Here is a 23977-nt window from a genome sequence, read left to right as displayed (position 1 = left end):
GAAAGGAAAGCAGATGGTAAGTCTTTGGACACAAGCGAGTCTCTGCATTATATGCACACAGGCTTGTTAACCTCAAGTGACCAAGCATGCTCACTACCAATGGACTTCCTGGAAGGTGTTATTTGCAAAACTTTGGCAAATCCAGTCAGGTGAAAGTCTTATTTAGTGGCTTACAACTTGAACAGAAGACAATGTTAGATCTCTGTTGTTTTCTTGGAGCATTAGGTGCTCTTCTGTAACACACACTTTCTGGCAGAGAAGCTTTAACCATTATTTTTGCAGACCACATTCGCTGCCAATATGAAATACCTTATCTCTGTCTGGTGTCAAGTCCTTCGCTAAGATTTGTTAACTGACTGATTAAATAAGAGAAGCTGTACCTGGTCAAGCAGCAGACATTAGCAAGTGGTAAAGAGGAAAGACATACAGACAGATCTGGTTTAACAGACTCCATTTACTATTTATCAATTATTTTCTCTATAGATCTGTTCAATAAAACAAACTATACTTTGTATAATAGATTACTTCATTGCAGGTATTGCACAGGCTATATTCATCTGGGCACCATGAAAACAAGGTAGCAGAAGGTTACTGTCTCTTTTTTAAAAAATATATCATTTAGCACACTTGGACCCAGCACAAGAGAATACTAACCATTTCAAATGAGTCATCTCATTTAAATATCCACAGCCATCTCATTTCAGCTCTACTGGATTAGAGAATCCAGAGTATTAGTACTGGACAGGGCATAAAGAAGGCCGCCTCTCTGCAACACATTATCCTTGGCTACTGGCCTCCAAAGGCATTCAGTGGGTCATCAAACGTGCTCAGTGTCTTGCTTTCAGATTTTGCTTCTGAGGCTGCTTGGGAAGATCTGCTTTTGGTAGTAGGTATCTTGACTTGGCTGCTAGAGAAGATATCATCTAAAGGGAAGAGAAAGGAAAAAAAAAAAATTTTAATGTGAAGTGATTGCCAAACAGAAGTAACATTGGTACATAACAGTCTCCAGCACACAGCAGTGACTGCCAAGGACATTCTGTGATAAACAAATGCTTTCCTGCTGCTTGTGATTCTAGATGCATTTGTAAGGACATACGTGGGAGCTGTTAGCAGTAAGTCAAATTAAGAATTTTTTTCTTCTCAGTACAGCAGAATAATACTTGCATTTTATACCATGTTCAAACTCTCATAAGCATTTGAGAAGTACTAATAAATTAAACCTCCATAAAAATTCCATCGTGCAAGTGCCAGATAACATCCCTCTTATCTAGAACATTGGCATCTGAGGAACCTAAAAGATCCGAGAGCTGCAAGATTGTTGCTAAACAAAATCAGAAGAAGAAAAGATGGTACTTGCTAGTGACTACTGTTGTGACATTCACTAGCAACATGGGTGTCTTTCATCTACAGCACCGTAACACAGCATAAAGCGCTTGAGAACAGAACACAGCTAAGATGCAAGGATGCAGACAGCTACAACTGCTATCCTGCTGAATTTCAAAAAAGTCTGTCTACAGCCCTGAATCAAGATCTCCCACCACCTTCCTCAATATAAGCATTTCTGTTATTCATAAACTAGGACCACAAAGTGGAAAAATATCATGTCACTATTAAGGAAAAGTTCTCTTCTGAAGGATATCTACCAATAGAAATGAAACCCTCTAACCCAGGTACCCTGCCTGTGCCAGCAGCAGACCTCACAGACCCGCAGTTTGTGCTCTTGCTAGAACTGTGCTCATGGAAAGACATGGAGCTACTATCATACACATGAAGTGTTGTCCTGAGGTTTCCTGGGTGCACACAACAGCAGATCTCTTCCTAAGCACTAAGATTTTAAATTTAGGGTACACACATTATGCAGTTGGACTATGAGTGGAAAAAAAATAAAAATTACAAGAGTGAAATACATGGATCGCTAGTGATTCCCAAGGCCAGTATAAGCAGCATGTAACTGGTCTTGAATCCCTACTAAATAAGCACAGGTCTTACACAGAGGTTAATACAGGTCCAGAGTCTAAAAACTATTATTTCAGCCTTCAGCATGTATCCTAACCTTAAGCATTAGAGGCCAAGCACGGAGTGGCCTATCACAATGTGCTTGTCTTTTTCTTGTACGTATTCTTCCACTCCAGCACGTGCACTGTGCTGATCATAGGGATCACACAGTCATAATCCAGCACAGCACTTCAGCACAGGAGCAGTTTAGAAAGGCAGTAAAAGAGAGTAATCCCCTACTGGCATAACTCCAAAGCAAGAAGCTATAACATGGATTAGCTTCACTGCAGAGGGGAAATACAGCGAGTGCTATCAGCAGTAGAGGTACCACTCCCATTTTATGACAAGGCTAAAGGAATAGGAAAGTTTTGGCCATAGAAAATAGTACTTGTCAGTGCACAAGAAAGCTCAGTCGCCATTTTGAAAACTCTTCCAGGCAGCAGACGTGATAAATATGTTTGTGTCTTTAGCCATAAGGTCACTGAGGAGGCTGTGAGGATAAGGACCTGAGAAAGTTTTTTCTAATGCTGCCACCACAAGATTAACACAACTGTAACAAATAGTGACTAGAAGCTGTGGCAGGACAAAGAAGGAAAGCACCTTGCAGACTCCACTCCCTACAAATTGCAGCTGCTTACTGTTTTATTTGCAGCAAAAAGGATTTCCTAAGCCAACAATATACATCCCTGATAAAGTGCTACTGTGATCGCTTCTGCCAGTCCTTAACCTGAAGCACAGACAAGTGCCAGTTCTACCACCCCACTGCCTACAGAGCATCCCCACTTTCAGGCATCTTCCCTACACTACTGATGGTGTTCTGGAGCTCCATAGCTTTGGGCACAAAGTAGCCGCATTCCTATGGGCTGACCACAAAACAGTCAATGCTCTAGAGGAAGATAAGTCTAACAGATACCGGGTACTATATATGCTATAGGTATCAAGATCAGATGCCACAGCAGACAAACAGATTTAGTACTGGAGTAGATGTCAAAAGTGGAAGTGCAAATGACGGTTTCTGTTGTGGCTAATTTTCCAAGATACTTTCAAGTGGTACTGTACAACTGGTTTTTTTCCAACATGAGGTCTGGATTTTTGTGCTGAAGTATTTGGAAGGGGTAGCTGTTTGGGAAATTCTTTCATTTGCTACAGGCTACATGAAAAAAAGTAAATTAATAAAGATATTTTTATAATCCAATACATATTTCAAATACCATGTCACAAGTATTTATGTTACTTTTTACAACAGTTGAGAAATTTTGAAACTTCAGGATGTTCATATGTCTGGCAAGTTTTCTAACTTATTTACAGACTTCACAGCAAGGTCATTCCGTCAGGCTGGAATGTTTAACAGGAGTTCAAGCAAAACAGTGATAAGTCATACCCAATTTGAATAGGTTAGAAAGAATGAAGACTGACAAGAATCAGAGCTAGAAGAGATTTTTTTTTGTCTTAAGAGGAAAAGAAATACGTGTCATCACAAAGAGCTATAAACAGGAAGAGCCCGAGAATGAACAGCCACAGTTGGAGACCAAATGACTTTTGATACCTCCACTAATGGAGAACAAGAGAAGAGCATGCTTTGCAGCATTTCACATTACTATATGCTGCTTTTTCAACAAATTATACAGGGCAAACTTTTGCTCCGAGGTGTAGTATTTGTGAATTGTTCTGGGTATACATGGATGTAAACAAAATCCTATAGACTCCAAGGCAGTCAACACAAGAGTGAAGGTGGGGTGGGAAGAGATGCTTATTTCTTTACAACGATGATTCATCAGAAGTATGATACAAAAAGCTGTGCCGATTGAAACAGAGAATTTATGTCTTAGAGCCATAACAACAAGAGATTAATCTCTTACTCCAGATAAGAGAAATTTACCAATCTCCACAGGTGAGAAAAATCCCTACAGGAATTAAACTATTCGTTCTCTCAGAAGACTTTTATATACTCTCCTAAACCATTTAAATGCCATCCCAGTTCTACAAGTTTAGGAAGTTCCCATCCAGATGTTAAAATCCAAAATAACCAGATGGTTCAGAGCAGCTGAAAATTTAAAAGAACACAAAGGGCTCTAAAACATCTCTGATGAATACAACTCAGGACAATATTATGATATTAGTGGTAAAACATTAGACACTTACCCATATCATCATCAAATATGGATTTTTGTTCCATTTTTTTCTTGGTAATCCTTTCCTTCGGTTTCACAGTGAGATCCACAAAAATGTCGATGTTATCATCAAACAGGTTAGTTTCTGGCATTTTCTCTTTTGCTTTGTTCATTGGTTTAATCGCCTCAGTAGCAAATATATCATCCTTGAAGCAAAGCATAGAGAGACAACACACTTCAAGAGAATAGTCAAAATTATCTGTACACAGCAGCTGAGATGTTCAGAAGACTGACAGTCATGGCCTTCTCAAACCCAAGAAGCCCAAGTCTTTTCTCCCCACAGAGGACTCAGTAAGTGCCTTAGTGTGTCATTGTGCACAGGTCACACACAGCACACAAAGGCTTGTGTCAGCTGCCCAGCCTGCCAACTTTTTTCCTTTTTCAAAAGAATTACTTGAGATGCTGTGTGTTACACAGACAGCTGACAGATAGGAAACAAATACTTTGTTACTCCAAATAATGTCCTAATCACAGGTATGTTGTTACAGCACATTCAGCAACACGCCTGCTCTGTGTTAAGGCTCCACCTTTTAATCCACTCTGTTTAATAAAGAGGTGAACATCCAAAGAAAGAGCTTCTATTGCCCAGTAGCAGAGCATGATTGACTGTTTACCTCACTAGCTATTCTGCACACCCTATCCTACTCAAGAGCCTTCATTAAGTCTGTGTCTAAGTAGAAGGGTCTGTGTAAAGTCCCACGGATCAAAAAGGCCAAGGTAGCAGGCTCAACCATTACCTCAAAGATATCTTGGGCAGTGGGGTCAACAGCTTGCTGGACAGCAGATTTTAGCTCCTTTTTTCCAGTTTTCTGACAGGTGAAGAGAGAGTCTTCCTCTTCCTCCAAAAAAGGTATAGGGCTGCTTTTCGTTGAAGATTTTTGCTGTACAGGCTGGAAAAGACTATTGCCACCCTGATCACCCACAACAGACACATCAGGCCTGACTTTGATGGGTTTGTTAGTCACACTGTCTGTCACTCCCTCCTTTAACTTTGATTGTGCAGCTGGTATGAATGTTGAGCTGCTTGCAAAAAGGTCTTCTGATTCAAACAGATCATCCCCTTGGTCTGAGGATTCTGGAGGAAGGAGTTTGTTTGTCTCAGCAGACAAAACACTGCCATGAGCTGGTAGTGACAAGCCAGAGAGAAAGCCATTTTCCTTGGCCTCTGCTTCAGTAGCAAGAGGCTCCTTTGTGTTCACTCTTGCTGACATCTGCTTTGGTAGAGAGAATTGTGATTCTTTAGCACTGTCCACCTCCTCATTGTCTTCAGACTCTTGGGCAGCTAAACGGCGGGCCATTCTGCTAGGAGGTCTTCGTTTTCCTGTGACCTTGATCCTGGTCTGGAAGAAAGGAGTAAAAGCAGAGCAGGGTTATACAGAAGAAAAAAATCCCATACTTCACGGAAGATAGGTTGGGTTTTCTGTTATGTTTCCTTGCAACCCTTACTTGGCCTTTGCAACACTACAAATAAAATGCATTACCCATTTCATACTAGCACACAAACTGAATTAACTACAAGTTCTGCTGACAGCTCTGATTTAGGTAACTTGAACAGCCACATGTACATTTAAAAAAATGCTCCACTGGGAATCCTGAGCAGGGAATGCTTAGCAGACACTGATTTATGTCCTAGGAGAAAGCAGCAGGAATCATCATCCATTCTCCCCATTTTTCAGAAAGGGGCAAGATGGACAAGCGGGACATTCAACCTTGTAGTAGCTCACCACAGGGTCCAGAAAAATAACTCTGGATTTTTGATTTGCTGCCATCTGGTCATTCATCAGCAGGTGGAATTGGAATACAAAAGGAACAGCACTTGCAAGCAGAGTCACAACACAGGTCAGCAAGACACTAGCCCCTTGGCTTTAGGTAATACCTTAGCCAGTCTCACAGCCTGCTAATCCAGGGGCTTCTGCAGTGCAGTTAGTCTGTCCAAGTCATGACTAATTATGTCATACACAGCCTCCCACAATTTATTCCTCTGCTGCTTTTAAATAAGCTCTCTGTAAGTTTCCATTATAGCCTCTACTGAATCCTACATGGACAAGAGTATTCATGCAGGTAGATAATGGATACAATCTTCTTTTCCCTCTTTTTTAATTGCCGTATTGGAGCTTAAAGGAGCCATGTGTTTTTGTCAGAATCATTGTAGAAGCACTCCTGCCTTCTGAGTGGGGGGCTGTGTTGATCAGAGCATGGTTGAAAACCAGGAAAATAATAGAAGGAAGATGCACTTGAAAAAAAAATCTGATCCACGTGCCGTTCTTTGAAAGGACAGCCAGAATACTGGGAAGGTTGCTTTATTTCAGCCTTTGCAAAAAAGTGCATTTGACTGCATAGATCTACAGCTTAAACTCAAACTTCAAAAGCTTAAGCAGCAATGAGAGGCCAAAATTAATATATAACCTGAGCCACACAAAACATTCACTGTATAGTTACTGAGACGCTTCTTCTCAGATGACTTCTGTAAACAAACTCGAATCATTACTATGCTAAAATGAACATTCAGGGTTGACCATATGCAGATACAGGAGCTCTATTCTTTTTCAAAAGTATCACAATAGCAGGGTTTGTCTGTTGTGCAGGACATGCCGCTATAGGAAAAACTACGTCTACATGCCAGTGTACTACCCTGAGATACAAGCTTCAAATCCAATTGACACTAAGGGGTCATGTCAGCCACTACAGTGAAAGCTGCTGCATCTTCCCAAGTCATCTCTACTGCACATCTGGTAGTGATCAGCTTCAGCAGCATTAAGACATAACCAAAGTTAAGACTCTAAGTTATCTTATCCAAGTCACCGCTGTCAGTCTCACAAAAGAGAGATCTATAACAAGATAAACACGCAGAACAAATCTTAACCACATCGTTCAAGCTTGCTTTTTTTTAAAAAAAAATCCACACTAAATCTTTAATTAGAACATGCCTTTTGCAATCCATAAAGTAAAAGGTATGAATAAAAACCCAGTGAGTCAGAAGGCAGAGATCTGCCACGTCAAAAGATGTTAAGACTTTGTTTGCATTTGGTTTTGTGTGAGTTTTTGCTTTAAAAACTGATTTTGTTTGAAAAAGAACTGGGAGTGACAGTTCAAAACAATAAGACATTTTTAGCCACAGAGGAGATAAAGGTCAACCTACAGCAGCGATGTGTTCTCAGTATCTTGCCACAGCAGCTGTCCATAACTTATTTTATAGCTAGCCAAGAGAGATGCCTTTTTATGATTTTCAGGTTGGCATCTTGTGGCACAGAACAAGATGTTAAGCTAAAATACCTCTAACCTACAAGGAAAACCAGAAAACCACTGTATTTGAGGAATGTACACATGTACCTTAAAAAGGCACAGAATTAGGAACATGCATAAGCCCCTTACACAGCTAAGGACATAGTAGGCTTTACGTTTGTGAGAAATGAGAGGGGATTAGATTTCCACACCTTCATTTAGATTCAGATAGACTTTTAGCAGAACCTGCATACCAAAACACAAATTCCTGCATGAGAACAAACTCTGTTCTTAATCCCCCTTTCTATCCTGCTGAACACCAAAGTTACCTTATTGGCGCTGTGCAAGGTATCTGCTTGCATAGGCTGATCAAAGCTTACACCTAGCTCTTCATTCTTTCCTCCAGCAGAAAAAGCTTCGTTGTTCTGTACATCCTTGGGCTCATGCAATGGAGTGTCCAGAAATGGTAAGGGGGACTTTACATTGGAGACCTTAGGCATTGCTCCAGGTAGTAAGGCTGCAGGGTTAATAGCTAAGTGAGCCTACAAAACAGAGAAAACAAAAGCACAAAAATAGATCCCATTAATACTGCTGAAAACCAAGCACGGCTCCAGAGAAACAGCAAGTACTAGCATATGTAGGCATTCAAATTCTACTCCTACAAGTGCTAGGCCTTTCTTACACCTACACATGTCCTCTGTCTCACTGAGTCTGTGGAGAGCTCGCCGCTGTATTAGAGCTTCAGGAACAGCGTGGCCACATTACGTCAAATCAAACACCTATGCAGCTCAGTATCCTGTCTGAGGAAAACGTTGATTCTGACTTTAAAAGCAATACTGTGATACAGGCAGCCATTAGTCATTTCATGTCAGAAGAGGGGCATAAACAAAACCCTAAACCTCTGAACATACTTAAAATAGCACTGAGAAGAATAGCAGGTTGAAGAGAAGCCCACCCTCTGTACCCCAGATAGAGTAATAGAGTAAATAGTGCTGCTCAGAGTCAGGTCTGCAATGGGAGAAGGAAATACTATTAAACATGCAATACAGAAAAAGTAGTAGAAAATTTGCAATTTGGAAAAAAAAGGTAGCAAGGTAAGGAGGTTAAAAAGATCTTGTTTAAGAGAGAATCATCAGGGAGGCAAGAAAGACTTTTTTTTTTCCTTGAAAGTCAAAATGCCAGTAAAGTTAATTACTTGTATCTTTCCAATCCGAGATGAGGGCTCTTTGGTTTTAATGGGAACAGGACCTGTAGATTTCTGCACAAAATTACACTGGATTAAACAAGTGGACAAGTTATCAACCAGACTGTAGTTTGCATTTTAATATGTCTACAGAACGCAGCTCAATGCTTACCAATTTCTTCTGAAGATACCTTGTTATCAACACATTTTACCAACAGATCTACAGTCACCTAATTTTCAACTTCAGTTCTCCCCATGCCATGTTCTTCATTATCACATTGCATTCTACCCTCCTTCTACCCAACATTATACTTTGCCATAGCAACCCCACAACTTCCATCTTCTCCAGATCACACAAAACACAGGTCAAATCAAACTGTGACAGCTACCCTCCCTCCTCGCTCATTCCCTTCCCCAAGACTCTCTGAAGCTGTGGTGACAGACCAATACAATTAACTCCTGCCTTTGTGATTGGCTATAATAGAGCCACAGACTTCATTGAAGCCCACACAGAAGCCAAAAGGACTACAAAATTGTACCTCTCAGCCTGCAAGCAAAATCTTCAGAAAAATAAGTGCTCCTTTACAGAAAAACCAGGCCATCAGAAATAAGACTAGATTAAAAGAGCAAAACTAGCTGTTTGTTCTAAAGACTTGGTCAATTCTATGACTTAGGGATTATTCAAAACAGCTGTCTTCCCAAGGCTTGCCCTCTGCAGGTTTATAGTCTACCATGATTCTGTGAGCTACGCTGTACTGCTGTCAGTGTGACTGGGCAGTCAGAGCTCCTTCAGCCAGGCTGAAGTAACTGAGGCTTTGCAAGAGTTAGGACACTGGTTTGGGGGTCTTGAAAGCATAACAGAAGAATCTCAGTGCTGGAGAAGATCGTTCTCTACTAAAAGCACATGGTGCTCAACTGAATCTCAGACAGACTAAGATTATTCATATACCAGGCTGTCATAGCTACAAAAAACGAAAGCTGAGCATGGTTCTGCACTTCAAGGAAAGAAGTTCTTCACCATAAGGGAAGACAGTCTAATTACTAACCCTACAGACTTGCTCTGTGTTCCTCAGCCCAGGGAAGAAAAAACAACATCCACCCTTCACAATGAAAAGCTAATCTCCTACAGATGGAAATCCAACAAGCTGCTCTGGTAAGATCCAGACTGCCTCTCCCAGAGACCCTTGGTTCTGTAAGACTAAGGGACAGGATTAGGAGTCTTGTTTGCTCATCCTGAAGTCTCCAGGATAAGATTCTCAACAGCTACAGATTTGTGATGCACACCCTGATCTCCTTTCTGAAAAAGCCTACCCATGAAGTCACATTCACTCCGACAGACACTGACATTTCAGAGAAGAATGAACAATAATCTATTCACAATCCGACTGGACCTGAGGTGTAGTTCTTAACTGCCTTGTACTTTGCCTTTATAAGCATGTGGACAATGAATAAAACACTATCAAGAGCATTTAACCTTCTTGCTAGTGACAGTAAACCTGCTCATAGGCAGAGATGAGTCCGGCCACGCATTGCTGCTATGTAGCAAGTAAATACAGGCATTAGCTTTGATCTTTTCTAGGGACTTACTTAAAAAAAAAATTATATATCTCCTTTTTCTTCACATGCTGTTCAAGGCATAAGATTTAGGTACTTGCCTCTATAGTTGCTGCCTTCAGAGCTTCATCTTGTTTGGCACTTAAAGCATTTTCTGGAAGATTACTGCTTTCCAAGGAAGGGCCAGTACTGGCCTTATGTGTTTTCTTCTCGGCTACTTTCTGAAAGAATTAAGAGCATAAGTCAACAAGAATCAGGTAAAAATCATCATCTCCAGATTTAAAAAGAAACAAAACACCCAAATCCAGAAGCAAAGCTTCTAAAATCCTTGCTTCTATCTGAAAAAAAAAAACCAAATTAGGCACATCTTTTGACTCTACGAAGCACAATAAGCAATGCCATTGGGCTCTGAAATGACAACGGCCTTTCACATCTCCATTCTTTTAGCTTACCTCAGCCTTCGCTGTCTATGCTAAATAATGAGTTTTAATAAACTTACAAATGCATACATATCTCCTCATGCACAGGACAGCAGGGAAAATAAAAGCACAAAGCTAGCTAAGGAACACTGCTATTTTTATGTTTTGAAGCAAAAAGGCTCCATATATAGCTGTCAAGTGCTAACTACTTAAGACTACTCCTTACACAGTCCTCAAACTGTTTCCAGGAAATATCACCAGTTTTCTAGCCTAACTTCCAGCTACAGGTATGAAAATAGACTAAAGCAAAAGCTTGCTTCAACAAAATTAAGCTAAATACATATAGAGTAGCAGCTTAGAACATGTTAGGATTTTGACCTCAGACCACCTATAATGCAGTCTAGTTTATTACTACAGCTGCTTGCCATCTGAAAACAATCCAGTTGTCACAAGGATTTTAATACCACATTCATTACCTTAAATCAAAGCAACCTGCAGAGACTTTTAATTACTTAAGTCAAACATCATAGCTCCTCAGTCATGCATGAACTACAGAGAAGTAATATTAGCAAGTTGAATAATTAAACAATTAAACAATACAAACTCTGCTAACTCTGATTTCTGCTCAGGTGTGTTCTCTTCCACCTAAGCCAGTAAGAGTGGTACACAAAAAGCAAAAGAATCCAATTCATTCATCCCAGCTTTGGAAGACCTAACTAATCTGTTTGTTCCCTGTGTCTCCAGGGCCACCATAGTAATTTCTATTCACTTCATTTCTTGTGGGAATACATATGCAGAAATCCCTTTTCTATATAAAAACCGTTGGAAAGAAATGTAAGTCATTGACAGAGGAACAGATACCGGAAGGTTTATTTTAGTGGTACTGAAGAGATCATCCTCATCATCATCCCCGAAAAGCCCTCCTCCAGATGATGGCCTCAGGATACGGTTTGCAGGCTAAAGAGAGAAAGGATAAAGATGTGTCACAGATCAAAAGCAAGTCTCCTTTGGCCAATGGTGCCTGAACTGATAGTAGCTCTCGGCCCTCCCTGGAAATCAGTGACTTAAGCCGTGTTTGAACAAGGAACAGAAGTAAGCTGCACAGTTCAAAGAATGTTTTTTTTAAATAGCAGATTCTGAGGACGACTTGGAACTCACCATAGACCTCTTGGGGCTGGCAAACAGGTCAACATCTGGATCATTGTCCTTCTGAAGTTTGTGACTGAAGAGGAGCTCTTCGTCTTGAAAGACTCCAGTGCTTTTGGGTCGAGTACTTTTCTCAGAAGCCTGGAAGGAGATGAGAAAGGTCTACACAGTGAGAAACTCCCTCCTTAAGGAGATTATATGCTTAGTGACAAGACAGGTTACAATACAACTGAGGCTACATTATGACCCTGGTAACAAAAATGCAATTTTAATTGCCAGCTATATATTTTACTTTGACCAAATTTGCAAAACTTGCAATGTAAATATTTGTACTCACAGCTCAATTTTATTAGAAGCCATTAAGTAAAATCTATCTGTGCCCGCTGACCTGAGATTCAGCTGCTAAAGCTCCCTCAGAAGGAAGGAAGGAAAAAAACCAAAACTTTTCAGTATGTTATCAAGAGTGTACAGTAAGGTGTATGTTTTAGTAAGACTTATATGCCTTTAATTTTCCAGCTGAGGGTACAGGACAGAAGCGAGAGGAAGAGAACCTGGTTTAATCATCTTCCTAAGTTACCTTTTTAGAGAACAAATTAAATCCCAAAGTTGAATGCCTGTGAAGCTGCTATTATTGCTAGATTCCCTGTTCTCCCTGCACCCCCCCCCCCCCCCGTTAAAGAAAACACACCCCCACAATGAAGAACAGAACATATTGTCTGCCTTTGTAAAGAACTTGTACTTTCAAATGGTGGTGAGGAAGCTTAACAGTGAAACAGATCACCTTATCAGCTCTCCAGTATCTGGCAAACCAACCATATCAGTTACACCAAAAACAATGCCTTTCTATGATTGTGGTCACTGCACACACCCAGGTTTGACTTTCAAAAGACAGAGGACCCACTGAATGTCTAGGTAAAGGCCACATCTGTCTCTTCAGGACCCAGGAAAATGAAAGGAAACCTCTTAAGAGCATTAGTGAATGCCCAGTAGCATCACACCAGACTCAAAATCTAAGCAGCAAGACCAATAGCCATAAGAATAAAGCCTGATTCTCCCCTTCTCAATGCAAGTCCCCAGGAGCAACAAGGGGCTGCCTACTAAAGCTAGTTTCCAGTATGCCATTTTTGGTACATACAACCTGTTCTATGATTTTTATTAGTGCTCCATTCTCTGAGTCTCTGTGCACTAGAACTGCTGTCTGTTCCCAGACACATGAAAACATAATACACTTCCAGTAGTATCCACACAAAACACACAGAAGTGGTGATAAGCAAGGAAAGTAGTAGGACATTTCAGATTTGCATATCAAAAATATTAAGTTCCCAAACTACCTATTCTGATTTTTACATGAATATGCATTTCAGCCTCTTAATGACTTCATGACTGTTATATGCTGACAGCTGAGTGCTTTGAAGGAAAGATTTGAAAGGATTTGTATATTTCCAAATTCATAGGACAGATGTGGCTTCTTGCAATCATCTCACAATGTGAAATTTACAAAGGAATTCATGATCATGTGGAAGAACAGGAATAATTTCTCACCCAAGGATCTGGAAGTTTTGAAACAGAGAAAGATTAGCCTGAGTGACAAAAACAGAGGGAAGGGTAAAAACAACAACCCTGGCTAGAATTGTAGGGGTAGAAAGGTAGAAATACTATTTCTTAGAGTTCAAGAACTTCCCTAGACTCACCACACCAATTTCTTTCCGTGCATTTTTAATGCCATCATCATCATGCAGTCTCTCCTCTTCCTCCTCCTCAAACAAGCTTAACACTTTCTTAGCTTGAGTCTTGACATCTTTCTCCAGAGCTGGTGGCGATGTTGCAAACAGATCTGAACTGCTGTCTGGCTCTGAGGGTGTTGCTGCAGAAGGCTCCACCAAAACAAAAAAAAATAAATTAACACATCACCCTGCTACATTCAGGTTTGCCCAAAGAACCACTAAGTTTCCTTAGTTAAACAAACCAGCACTGGTCAGAGTTCTGCAATCCATTACCAAGCAGACAACTACATTCAACTCATTTTTCCTAAGAAGACAGAATAGCAACATGCGGATTAGCAACAGAGAGTAGATGAAGGGAACACACTTGATGGCTCTGAAGTGAACACAAGTTTCTGCTTGTACTCTTATACTGTAGCACTGTTGACAAGTGGCTTCCTGCATAAGGTTTCCTCCTCACCTGTATGTCAGGTTGCATGTGGACCACAAGGCTGCATTAAGGAGCTTAGCCACTACCTCTGAGATATCTAGTTCATGCAGCTTGGGATTCTTTGGAGTGGGCAGCACTACCTGAACCTGGAATGCACTACCTGAACCTGGAATGCACTACCTGAACCTGGAATGCACCACCTGAACCTGGAATGCACTCAGGAAAATGCAAAGCATGATAACTACTCTCAAAATGCATCAGCTGGTAACTCCCCAACAATCACTCAGTAAGACCATGCCCACATTCTGCTGAAGAGTCTTCAATACATATATATCAATAATATCCTGTAACAGGGCTGCCCAGGAGAAATTCGCAATCCTGAAAGCCACAGCTACCAACACCATTTACAACTACATTGAAACAAAGTTACTGAGTTTGAAGCCAAGCCTACACATCAGCATAGACTAGCTTTTAAAGGAAAGCTCTGCTCATGTGAATAAACATCACCCAATCTACTCTAGAAGAAAAACAAAGAAGATTCCTCCCCCCACTCCACTTCCCCTCCCTTTAAACAATTCTCTCATATATGTCACTTGGAAAATAACCTTTAAATGTAATTTAATCAATTTGCTGTTTGACTGACAAATGATTTTGCTAAATGGAGATAGTTATTCTCTCCTTGGCAACAGAAGAGGAAATGCAGAAAAAGAATTCTAGTCCCAGAGCAGCACTGTTAGATTGTTGCTTTTTTTTTTTTTTTTTTCAAAAAAACTGAACCTTTATCAAACTTCAAATTAATGTAAGAAAATCCCTCACTTTTTCCTTAGTTTGCTGTCCTGCATCATCTGTTCCTTTAGGGACAGCAACTACTCCAGGCTCTTCCAAACACCACAACGTATCTTCTATCCGGTTAGACTTTGCTTCTGTCTCTGGCAGATCTTCCTTTTCCTCCTTTTCTTCTTCATTAAAGAAAGGTGGTGCTTGTGCTGGTTTTACTTTCTTCTGCAAAATTAAGAGAATATTGTTGAGACAAAATTGGTGGGTATATAAGAAGCACACACTGCTGTAGGATAGCAGAGTCTCAGTTTGCCTTCTGCAGGGCTCTAGGTCACTGACAACATGCTTGACTTCTACCTTCCTCCTGTGGGACATTCTGGTTAGTTACTTTTGATTTCTGGTATTATAGGCTTTTAAGTCAGGTTGAAGAGTGCCACAAAGCAGTTTTAAGCTTAGAATGGATGCTCTGGGCATCTTGTCTGGTTGGTACACTGTTTCACATAACTGCTAGCAGCTGGAGTGTGGCTTGCCTGTTTCTTCTTCCATTTCCAAGCGTACTTCCTTTATGGGCCATGATAACAGTTTCCCTAGTAAGCAGAACGGCAAGGTGGGGAGCAGGGATGCCACATACATGTGCAGGAATTCCTGCTACAGACAGAACTGTGTTAAGCTTTTGCAACTCCTACTTTCAATTCCAAGTACGAAGAGACAGGCAGTACACTATGGGCTAAACTGTCAAGACAGAGGATAGCATAAGCACCCTCAAAAGAGGGCCAGTAAGAAGCCTGTAGACACATCTGATCCAGCTTGGGTTGAAGTAACTCAGAGGTTAAAGCCCTAGCTTCACAGTAAGTAGTCTGTTCCTTTTAATATTATTTTATGGTCAAGACATCTCAAAACACCCCCAGGAAGGGCTTTTAGCATAAACCAAACAAATTTATGGTTAGTGGTCAAGAAAATTTTGAAATCTCTATTATGACTCTATAAAGTTTTACATGTAAGAGTTCAGTCAGCCCCGTTCCCATTCCCAATCTGCTACAACTACCGTTGTCTAAACCAACTTAGACTTGTATCAGTACCTAACAAGAAAGAGACTACATAAAGACTAAGCGTTCCAAATTAATTATAAAAGAAAGGAGGGGTACCACTGCAGCCTTAGCAGCTGAAGGAAGTAGCGTTGATTGGGAGCTGAAGAGTGATTCTCCATTAATAGCATCATCTTCAAACAACAACAACGATGCCTTCTGTGGCTTTCTTTGTCTACAGTGAGAGAGAGGAGAAAGCGGAAGATTCAGTGCAAAAGTTTCATCAGCCATGCACTGCATCTGTTTATAAGTATTACTTAGGACCATCATCCGCAGCAAGTGGTCTCCGATACAGGACTCTGCTTCCTCACTGTTTCAACCATTTTACCACCCACCTTTATTGTCTGCATAGCTTTCTGCAGACATAAACATAATAACAGGTCAAGAAGATTTTATATTGCAGCCATAGAGATGGAGAGTCCCGTTCAGTGGTGGCAAAGAGAATGATCCGTCAAAGATAGAAAAGAGGTAAAAGAGCCTAGTCCTGCCCATTCCCACTCACACATCTCCACTTCCTCCTCAGCAGCAGTAGCAGGGGACAACAGTTGCAATACACCTGGGTCCATCTACTGTTGAGGGTGCTGCTGGGCAGTTCTGAGAAAACACCTTCCCTTCCCTCCCAGGACTGTCACCTCTCTTTAGTGATTGCAAATAAATCCTCCTCGTCCTCTTCCTCAAAGAGGTTCCTTGTCTTCACAGCTTTAGCCTGATTGACAGTACTAGCTGGTTTTGCAGGGTCCTCTTTTTGGTCATCTTCAGAAGGAAGTTTAGCTGGCTTGGAGATACTCCAGTGTTCCTTAAAAATAAGGAACCTTAAAGTTTTCTTTTGTCTTGGTAAAAGCCACTTTCATATTTTCTATAAGTAGAAACACTTCAGCATCTTGGCAGTCCTTGCATCTCTTCACTAGTTTATTTTCCTCACTTTCTGTTATCCACTGTAATCTGACATTGCTTAGGCTTTGCAGAGAGCCTGACCACCTTTTGGAATACAGTATTTGCCCAGCAAAACAGGGTACAGAGGGTTTATTATTATAGCTGCTCTTAACAACTGAGACTAGTGTCAACAGCAGTCACAGGTCATCCAGTAGAACCTGATTTGAACCACTTAAAATAATTAGCAAGTTTGATGCATGGGGGAAATGGGAAATACAAAATAAAAACACCCAGGAAAAAACCACAAACACCCACACCCAAGACTCCTCATTACCATAGTGCATGATGCTGCACTTCTTATTGCCTCAACTTTCAACCACAGTACTGCCCCCCACCCTCCACAAGCTAGCATTTAATTGAGCCTACCCGCTGAACAAGTCAACATTAAGAGGAAACATTTCTGGTGTTGGAATCATTTTCTGGCTTGCATGTTTTCTTATTCCCAACATTTCAAGATGTTTGTCCTGTTCCCAACCTTTGTTTGTCCCTTTTCTGACAGAGACTACAGGCATGTAGAACTATGAACTTGTTTTATTTTACATTAAGATAAAGAGGTATCTAATGATATAGTAGTCCCCACTAAACAAGCAATTATCGGACAGGTAATAAAAATCAATTCTACACAAAAGAGTAATTTTGGGGAGTAGAAGGGCTAAGAACTGAATCTTATTCATGACTTAATTCTGAGACTTTCCAGACAAGTATTTAATTTATTTAGTATATCTGGCTTTCCTGGATCCTTTCCTTTTCTACTTTTTTGGATATCCCTAATCCCTAAAAGGTGGCTGCTCTCTGGAAAGCCAATTTACTTATATTTCATTTTTCCCATCCCTAGATTTGCAAAACAAACAAAAACCAAACCCCCACCAAATCCAAGCAAACAAAAAACCCGAACACCATCACACGGAAAACCCTCACCCCAATAACCCAAACCAAAGAAAAACTCCCTACATATGTATCTAAAACTATTAAACGTTCCGTATAGAAATTAAAGCAATAAAGGCAAACTTATTTTTCCCTTTAAGTATTTTTAAGGGAGATTTGTTGGCAGCAGCATCTATTTGCTACAGATCTTTCTATAAATTATACTGAAAATACTGATTTTCTCTTCCACGTAACTTCTATTACCTAGATCCTGAGATAATTTGGGCCAAGAATCAGACAGCTTCTTTAGCTGCAAGCAAGTCACGGGATTTTGGTAGGTATGGCATATGGGCACAGTACAGTTTGACTGTGGTTCCCTTCTCAACAGTTTCATGTTCTGCCAGCATAAAGCTCAGTAACCTCTTTCAAGCAAATCTTACTCCTCAGTACCTCCTCATCACTGCTGAACAATAAGCTGGAGGCTTTCTTGAATGGCGCAGAGAGTTTTGATTTCTCATCCAAGTTTTTTTCCTGTTGCTTGTTGGCAGGTATCACACCAAAGAGATCCTTAAAATATAGTAAGGAATATATTTAAAAAAAAATAAAAATCAAAAGCCAAAGCCACAATGAAAACCTCACTACAAAGTCATCAGCATGCAAGATACTGTTGCCATCTGCTTCTCAGATTAGTAGGACACAGAAATGGTGTTTTGCAAACCATTTCTGAAGACAATTTCGAGTGTTATACAGTATTATTGTACAGAGAATTCTATGCACACAGCATTTGATAGACCAGAAACTTGTAAGCACACAGCCTGGTTTTGGCCCACAGATTCTCCACCATAAGGCTTGACCAGCAGCCAAAACCCACCACAGAGCAATTCTGCTGCACAGCAGCTAACACAATGGGTCACTGTTTCTACATCTACGTAATGAAACAGAGAAAGAATCCTATTTTGGGAGGACTGGCAATAGCCAAGCTGAACCACTACTGCTGGGCAACAACCAAGACTTTATATCTGAAGACAGTTATGTCTTCACTACATGAAAACAGTCACGTAGATTACCATTAGAATGTACAAAAGCATAGGTTGACTTCACTACTTAACACAGATTTATGCTCTTCTATAACTTGACCTTCAGTTCCATAACACAACATTCATGGCAGATACTATAGAGCTTACCACATTACAAAATGGTTTACTAGACTGACAGTTGCTTCTGAACAGCCCCTATTTAGACAGGTGAGTTGGAAGCAGCCCCCTCTTGAAGAGGAAACCTTTATCTTCAGTTTGCAGAGATCCCCTCTCTTATGCCCCTGAGCAGCCTCCTCTGCTTACCTCAGTTTAAGACTATGGCGTAAGTTAACCCACCATGAACTTTGCAGGCCCACAGTTAAAAGCTCTTTGGAGTGTGTGTGAGAGGGAGCAGAGGGTAAAAAAAGATAAAAGCACATACAAATTCAATTTTGTTGAGTTCCTTGCACAGACTGTGCTCTGATCTCAGTTTCTACACTCACAGCCACAATTCTTACACACTGAAAATGGAGAATAAAGGAATTCACCAGCCATGATGCAAGGGAAGCAAGAAGTTATCTATATGGCTAGGTACCAGAGGCCAGGATAAAACAGCTTCCTGAAGCTCATATCTGTTCTATTGTTTAATGTTCTCCAGTTCTATCAATCAGAGAGATAACATGCATCTGCATTGACTGCAAAACACTAAAAAGACTCAAGAAGTTGCAAGAGTCCCTGCTACCATTCTACTTCATAATGCCGTCTGCATGCTCAGAACTTCCCCACAATGCAAGACCAATTTAGTGCTCTAATTTAGTGTTCAATTTTCAAGCTTAGTGTTGTACGCTTCTGAATACTTCCTGCTGCATTTGCAACAGGCTGTGCAGGAGGGTTCGCATACACAGGCAGTATCAGGAAGAGGTACTTACCTCTTCATCATCATCAAACAAGGAAAGATGAGCTTTTGTCATGGACTTGCTGGTGGGGAGAGATGTAGCTTTGGACTTCACAGTTTTACTTGATGAAAACAAGTCCTGTGCAAACCAAAGAAACATTACTTTGCAAAGCAATGCTATATGTTCAAGAACTCTAAATGGGATATTTGTGTGTTTCCTTTTAGAAAAGTGTTTAATGTGCCTGTGAAGTAGGGAAGAATTGTCTTACTCAGATGTATCAATCACTTACAACTCCACAGGGATTTCCCTCAGCTTTGCACATTTATTGCTATCTGGAAGCAAAGGACACAAGACTAAATATATGCAGTCTTTCATAATTCTTACTCCTCATTTCCTGATCTTTCTCCTCTTCAGGCCTTCAATTTACTCTTCTGTGTATCACACAAGTTTAACTCTCAGAAGATAAGGAAAATGTCCCCAGGGATTTCACTCCTGAAAGTTCTTGAAGGAACTTTCAGGACAGTTGGGAGTGGATACATGGATGTAAGAGTTCCCAATCCTACAGATAAACAAGGAGTCTCGAGATATGAGTGGATTGAAACCAGAGTTACTCAGACCCCAATGATTTCTGTGGCAATTTATTAAAGAGATACTCACTTCAGAATCCTCCTCATCAGAGAAGAGGCCCCTCTGTTTTCTTGGAGGTGTTTCAGATAAAAGCTTGAAGTCGTCACCTGAAGATAGCTGACTCTTTATGACAAATTAAAGACACTGCATTAGCACCCATTTAGATTCAGTAAGGGCATCATACAACCCTTTCTAAGAGGCATGCAGCATCCCAGCAGCTGAAGGGACAGAACACAGGCTTGTCACCCACGGGCTGAAGACCAAAATTCATGTGCTAAGTGAGTTCCTTAGGTGCAGCTGGAGCTACACAAGACTGATTTGCAAGTCTTACTATAGGCCTCCCCTCCCACCACCACCCTTATCAGCAGAAAAATGTATGCATTAACTCATTCCAGACTCCCTTGTGAGTTAAACAAAAATATTTCTTTTAACAAGCTGTGTTTTGTAAAGGAAGAGCACAGTTTGTGCAAGTCATTATTTCCTGCATTAATACAGGAGCCCTAGCCTCCCACAATACATACAAGCAATAGGTTACCGGTTAAGTTGCTACCAGCTGTTAGCCTAAGTGCAGACAGTCTTGGCAACACATAACTGTGATACCAAAGGTTCAAGTATGGCTCATTTCAATTCAGCCATGAACTTTATAGACATTTTTTATTATCAAATGCTTCTCATCTTGCTCTCATTTCAATCTTGTCTTAATAAGACTCTCGCAATCACTGCCCCCACAAAAAAAAAAAAAACAAACGCTCAAATAAACTCGAAGTTTAAGAAGCAAAAAGCATTAAAGTACTCCTGAAGCACTCAGGTCATGGAATATCCCATTAATCTAGTTCTGTTTCACAAAACCAGCACTTTCTTAGTGCTGTATGTGGAAAGACTACTTTAGCTGTAGTAGTAACTTCGTCCCAAAACCTGAGCCATATGATCCATATATACGCCATTACCTTTTTTTCCATGACTGTCTCCCTATGGCTTTCTGTTTCTTTACTTGTGCCAGCAACCACAGAAGGAATGGCAGGTTTTTCCTTGAATAAATCACCTTCTTCATCATCATCAAACAGGTCTGCTGTGGACTTGACTGCATTAAGAGACAAAACAAACAGAGAATGATGAAAACAGAACAGCCAACATTGAACAAGAGAAGATACCATAGCCTCTGAAGATGCCACACTCCCTTTTTAAAAGATTACCAGCATCACTAGTCTTTAAGAGAAAAAACTGAACAAGCTCTCAAAGTGAAACATCACTTACTTGAGAGCACTGTTGACAGGGTGTGCAGTCAATAAGCATTGGGGTAGAGTCAGATGACACTTCTAAAGGCAGTATTTTGTATTGGTTTGGCACCTCTAAAGGCCTAGAGCCTGCCAATAGGGAGTGCGTTCAGCACAGAGACTCAAAGCTGTGTGAATAAAGTCGGTACCATTTCCCTCATTCTGCCCTAACAGAAGAAGGAGTGTTCTAAGAGAGGAAAGTCAGTGGAGACTGTGTACAAAGAAACTAGTTACACACTACTCTACGCAAAAGGAATGCCAATAACAAAAAAAACCAAAACATCAAACCAGCCCTAAAACCCCAAGCAGAAGTAGCAGTGATGTAGGTTTGAATTTTGTAACTCATTTATTCTTACCAATTTGAATTTTGATGACCTTTAATGTTTAATCTTCTACAGCACATATAAAAAGGTACCTGAACCTGGAGACTTTTTAGTTGCTCCCACAAAGAAGTCGTCATCATCATCATCATCATCAAACAGAACAACTTTCCCAGGTTGTTTAGGACTTTTCTCTGCACTCCGTGCTACAGAATTCTTGTCTTTTTCCACAATTACAGTGGAACTAAACACATCACTTCCTCCTGCAGGTCAGATGGGAAAAAAAAACCCAAACAAATCCACTGAGAGATCATTGCCAGAGTTACTCAAAAGCTGAGCTTGTGCCGTAGTAAGTAGAGTCAGGCCTAGTTTCCATCACAGTAACTTTTAACGTGCTCCCGCAACAATGCTGCATCAAAAAAAGCATTAGCTAGAAGTTCCTGATAAAGAACAACTGCTATATGGTTAAAAGTCAAACTGCAAGAATTTTGACCAGGGCAACAGCAGTTTACTAATAAAAAAAATTTATCATGTAAATATAAAGTGCTACAGGATTGACAGGAATACAGCCATAATGTTTGATTAATTGTTAAATATTCTCAAGTCCCTAAATGAACTGTTCACTGGGAATGTACTCATCAAGTGATCCTGAATAGCAAAGGATACTGTCTTGTTTTCTCTCTGGTGACTTTAGCCTAATGACAGGGAGCAACTGAAGACACTGAATACATGCTACATACAAGTTAATTTCTGACGAACTAGAACAAGACACTGTCAGAATGATGGGAAACTTGCTGCTTATGCAACAGTACCTCCAGGAAAGAGTGAAGGATAAAGAAAACCTCTAACTGCTGTTTCAGATTTTGCTACCAATTCAATTACGTTGAATGACCATTGGTGATGTGTCTCAGCTACATGGAGTGAAAAGGCTGCATTTGTATATGTTCCACTATAGTAATCATGCTGACTGAGGGCTAGTTAACTGGAGTCATAGTCTTGAAACAGGCCTTTCTTAATAAAAGGTAAAACTTAATTTTAAGGTAACTCCGTCTATGTGGAGGTGAAGACCCTACACATAGACAGAAATCAAAACAGTCAATTCAGAGAGACTAGTTACATGTTTTTTCATTGCTCAGCTTAAAGTCAGACATGGAACACGGTTCTTCATACAATTTTTTTCTTTTTTAGCTCCGAGTTATAGATCTGGTCCTTCCCCGTGAATGCAGATGCTTCCAAGAGACAAGATTGGTCTTTATTATCCATGCCACAAAAATACAGGAACTTGATGTTTAAACTGTTCTTCCGCTAACTCATGGGAATATTATCAAATCTGAAAGATCAAAAATCACTTCCTTCTCAGAGTACAGAGGAAAGGCATGACTGCATGCATTGCAGACTTAAGCTGTATAATATCAGTTAAAGTGACACACACCCTTAAAAGTTCATAGAGCAACACTGAAAGCTGACAGCTGCTTATATCTGCCATCAATGATACTTACCTTCAGAGCTCCTACAGAATCCTGATTATCCATAATGCATGCTGCAGTTTAGGCTTAGCGTGGTAAAAGCACCTGTATTTGTTACTAAGCGTATGATCAAGCAATGCAGTGCGGCTGTATTTGGACAGCTTTCTTCTTTAAAACCTCACCACTAGGTTTTAAAGAAAAGAGCATTTTGTGCATGAAGCAATTTGCTATTGAATGAATCATACCTGGGAACAGAGATACTGCACCTGCAGGAACTTTCTTTAAGGACTTTCTAGAGGACACTGAAATCATAGGAAGCATGATACAAATGGATGCACTTTGTTTTATGCTGTCAAAGTCTTCAGAACTCTACCATAGAAACAGGAATCTGAGAAATCTTCAGAGCTCCATTTTTTTTTTATCAACAGCTCAGAACTCTTTACACATTGGCCTTGAACTTCTGTTTTGTTTATTGCAGATTTATGCAACAGTATAGCTATTTTTCCTCCATTTCCCCCACAAAACAGCTCTACTAAATTGAAGCTTATAAACATGATATACATTTACACATGGTATTATTTGCAAGAGTTCACATTCACACACTCAAAACAACCTCAACACCATACAAAATGACCTAATCTCCCAGCCTCTACCTGAAAATTCATCAAGTACAATGTTTCAGTAAAAGTTGCCGCAGTATAGAATGGGTGCTCAGATTCTGTAAGGGTCTAGATATTCAGCTAATAGGAAACTCTGACGTCCATTAATTTGCAAGAAGGAATCTTTACTCCACTTAAGACCACAACTGGATCCTGCAAAATACTCTTCTTCAGCAGGAACCCAGTGCACGCAGACAGCTCTGCCAACATCAGTAAGGA

General features: G+C 40.4%; 2 protein-coding genes across 5 annotated transcripts in view; both read right to left on the bottom strand.

Moving 5' to 3' along the window:
* Nucleotides 1-791, bottom strand: part of ZFAND4 (zinc finger AN1-type containing 4) — a 30871-nt gene extending 30080 nt beyond the window's left edge. Inside the window, exon 1 of the mRNA XM_054071798.1 lies at nt 655-791. The gene's annotated coding sequence lies outside the window, so the exon portion shown is untranslated. The remainder of the gene's footprint in view (nt 1-654) is intronic.
* WASHC2C (WASH complex subunit 2C) overlaps nt 437-23977 on the bottom strand; it is a 35703-nt gene continuing 12162 nt past the window's right edge. Inside the window, exons 14-31 of one of the 4 annotated variants that reach the window (XM_054071792.1) lie at nt 23345-23401; nt 21729-21896; nt 20987-21120; nt 20070-20162; nt 19446-19550; nt 17951-18067; nt 16336-16499; nt 15764-15878; nt 14658-14843; nt 13382-13570; nt 11703-11831; nt 11406-11501; nt 10227-10346; nt 8584-8646; nt 7718-7930; nt 4904-5506; nt 4138-4312; nt 437-923 (exon numbers count right to left, since the gene is read on the bottom strand). In XM_054071792.1, the coding sequence (XP_053927767.1) occupies nt 787-923; nt 4138-4312; nt 4904-5506; nt 7718-7930; nt 8584-8646; nt 10227-10346; nt 11406-11501; nt 11703-11831; nt 13382-13570; nt 14658-14843; nt 15764-15878; nt 16336-16499; nt 17951-18067; nt 19446-19550; nt 20070-20162; nt 20987-21120; nt 21729-21896; nt 23345-23401 (2864 nt within the window). In that variant the 3' untranslated portion in view covers nt 437-786. The remainder of the gene's footprint in view (nt 924-4137; nt 4313-4903; nt 5507-7717; nt 7931-8583; nt 8647-10226; nt 10347-11405; nt 11502-11702; nt 11832-13381; nt 13571-14657; nt 14844-15763; nt 15879-16335; nt 16500-17950; nt 18068-19445; nt 19551-20069; nt 20163-20986; nt 21121-21728; nt 21897-23344; nt 23402-23977) is intronic. The other 3 variants (XM_054071793.1, XM_054071795.1, XM_054071794.1) reach the window with 3 other exon arrangements.

Source organism: Cuculus canorus, chromosome 7 (genome assembly GCF_017976375.1).
Source record: "Cuculus canorus isolate bCucCan1 chromosome 7, bCucCan1.pri, whole genome shotgun sequence".
Classification (NCBI taxonomy): domain Eukaryota; kingdom Metazoa; phylum Chordata; class Aves; order Cuculiformes; family Cuculidae; genus Cuculus; species Cuculus canorus.
Note: the sequence above shows the minus strand (reverse complement) of the source record. Positions and strands in the feature narration are given on the sequence as shown.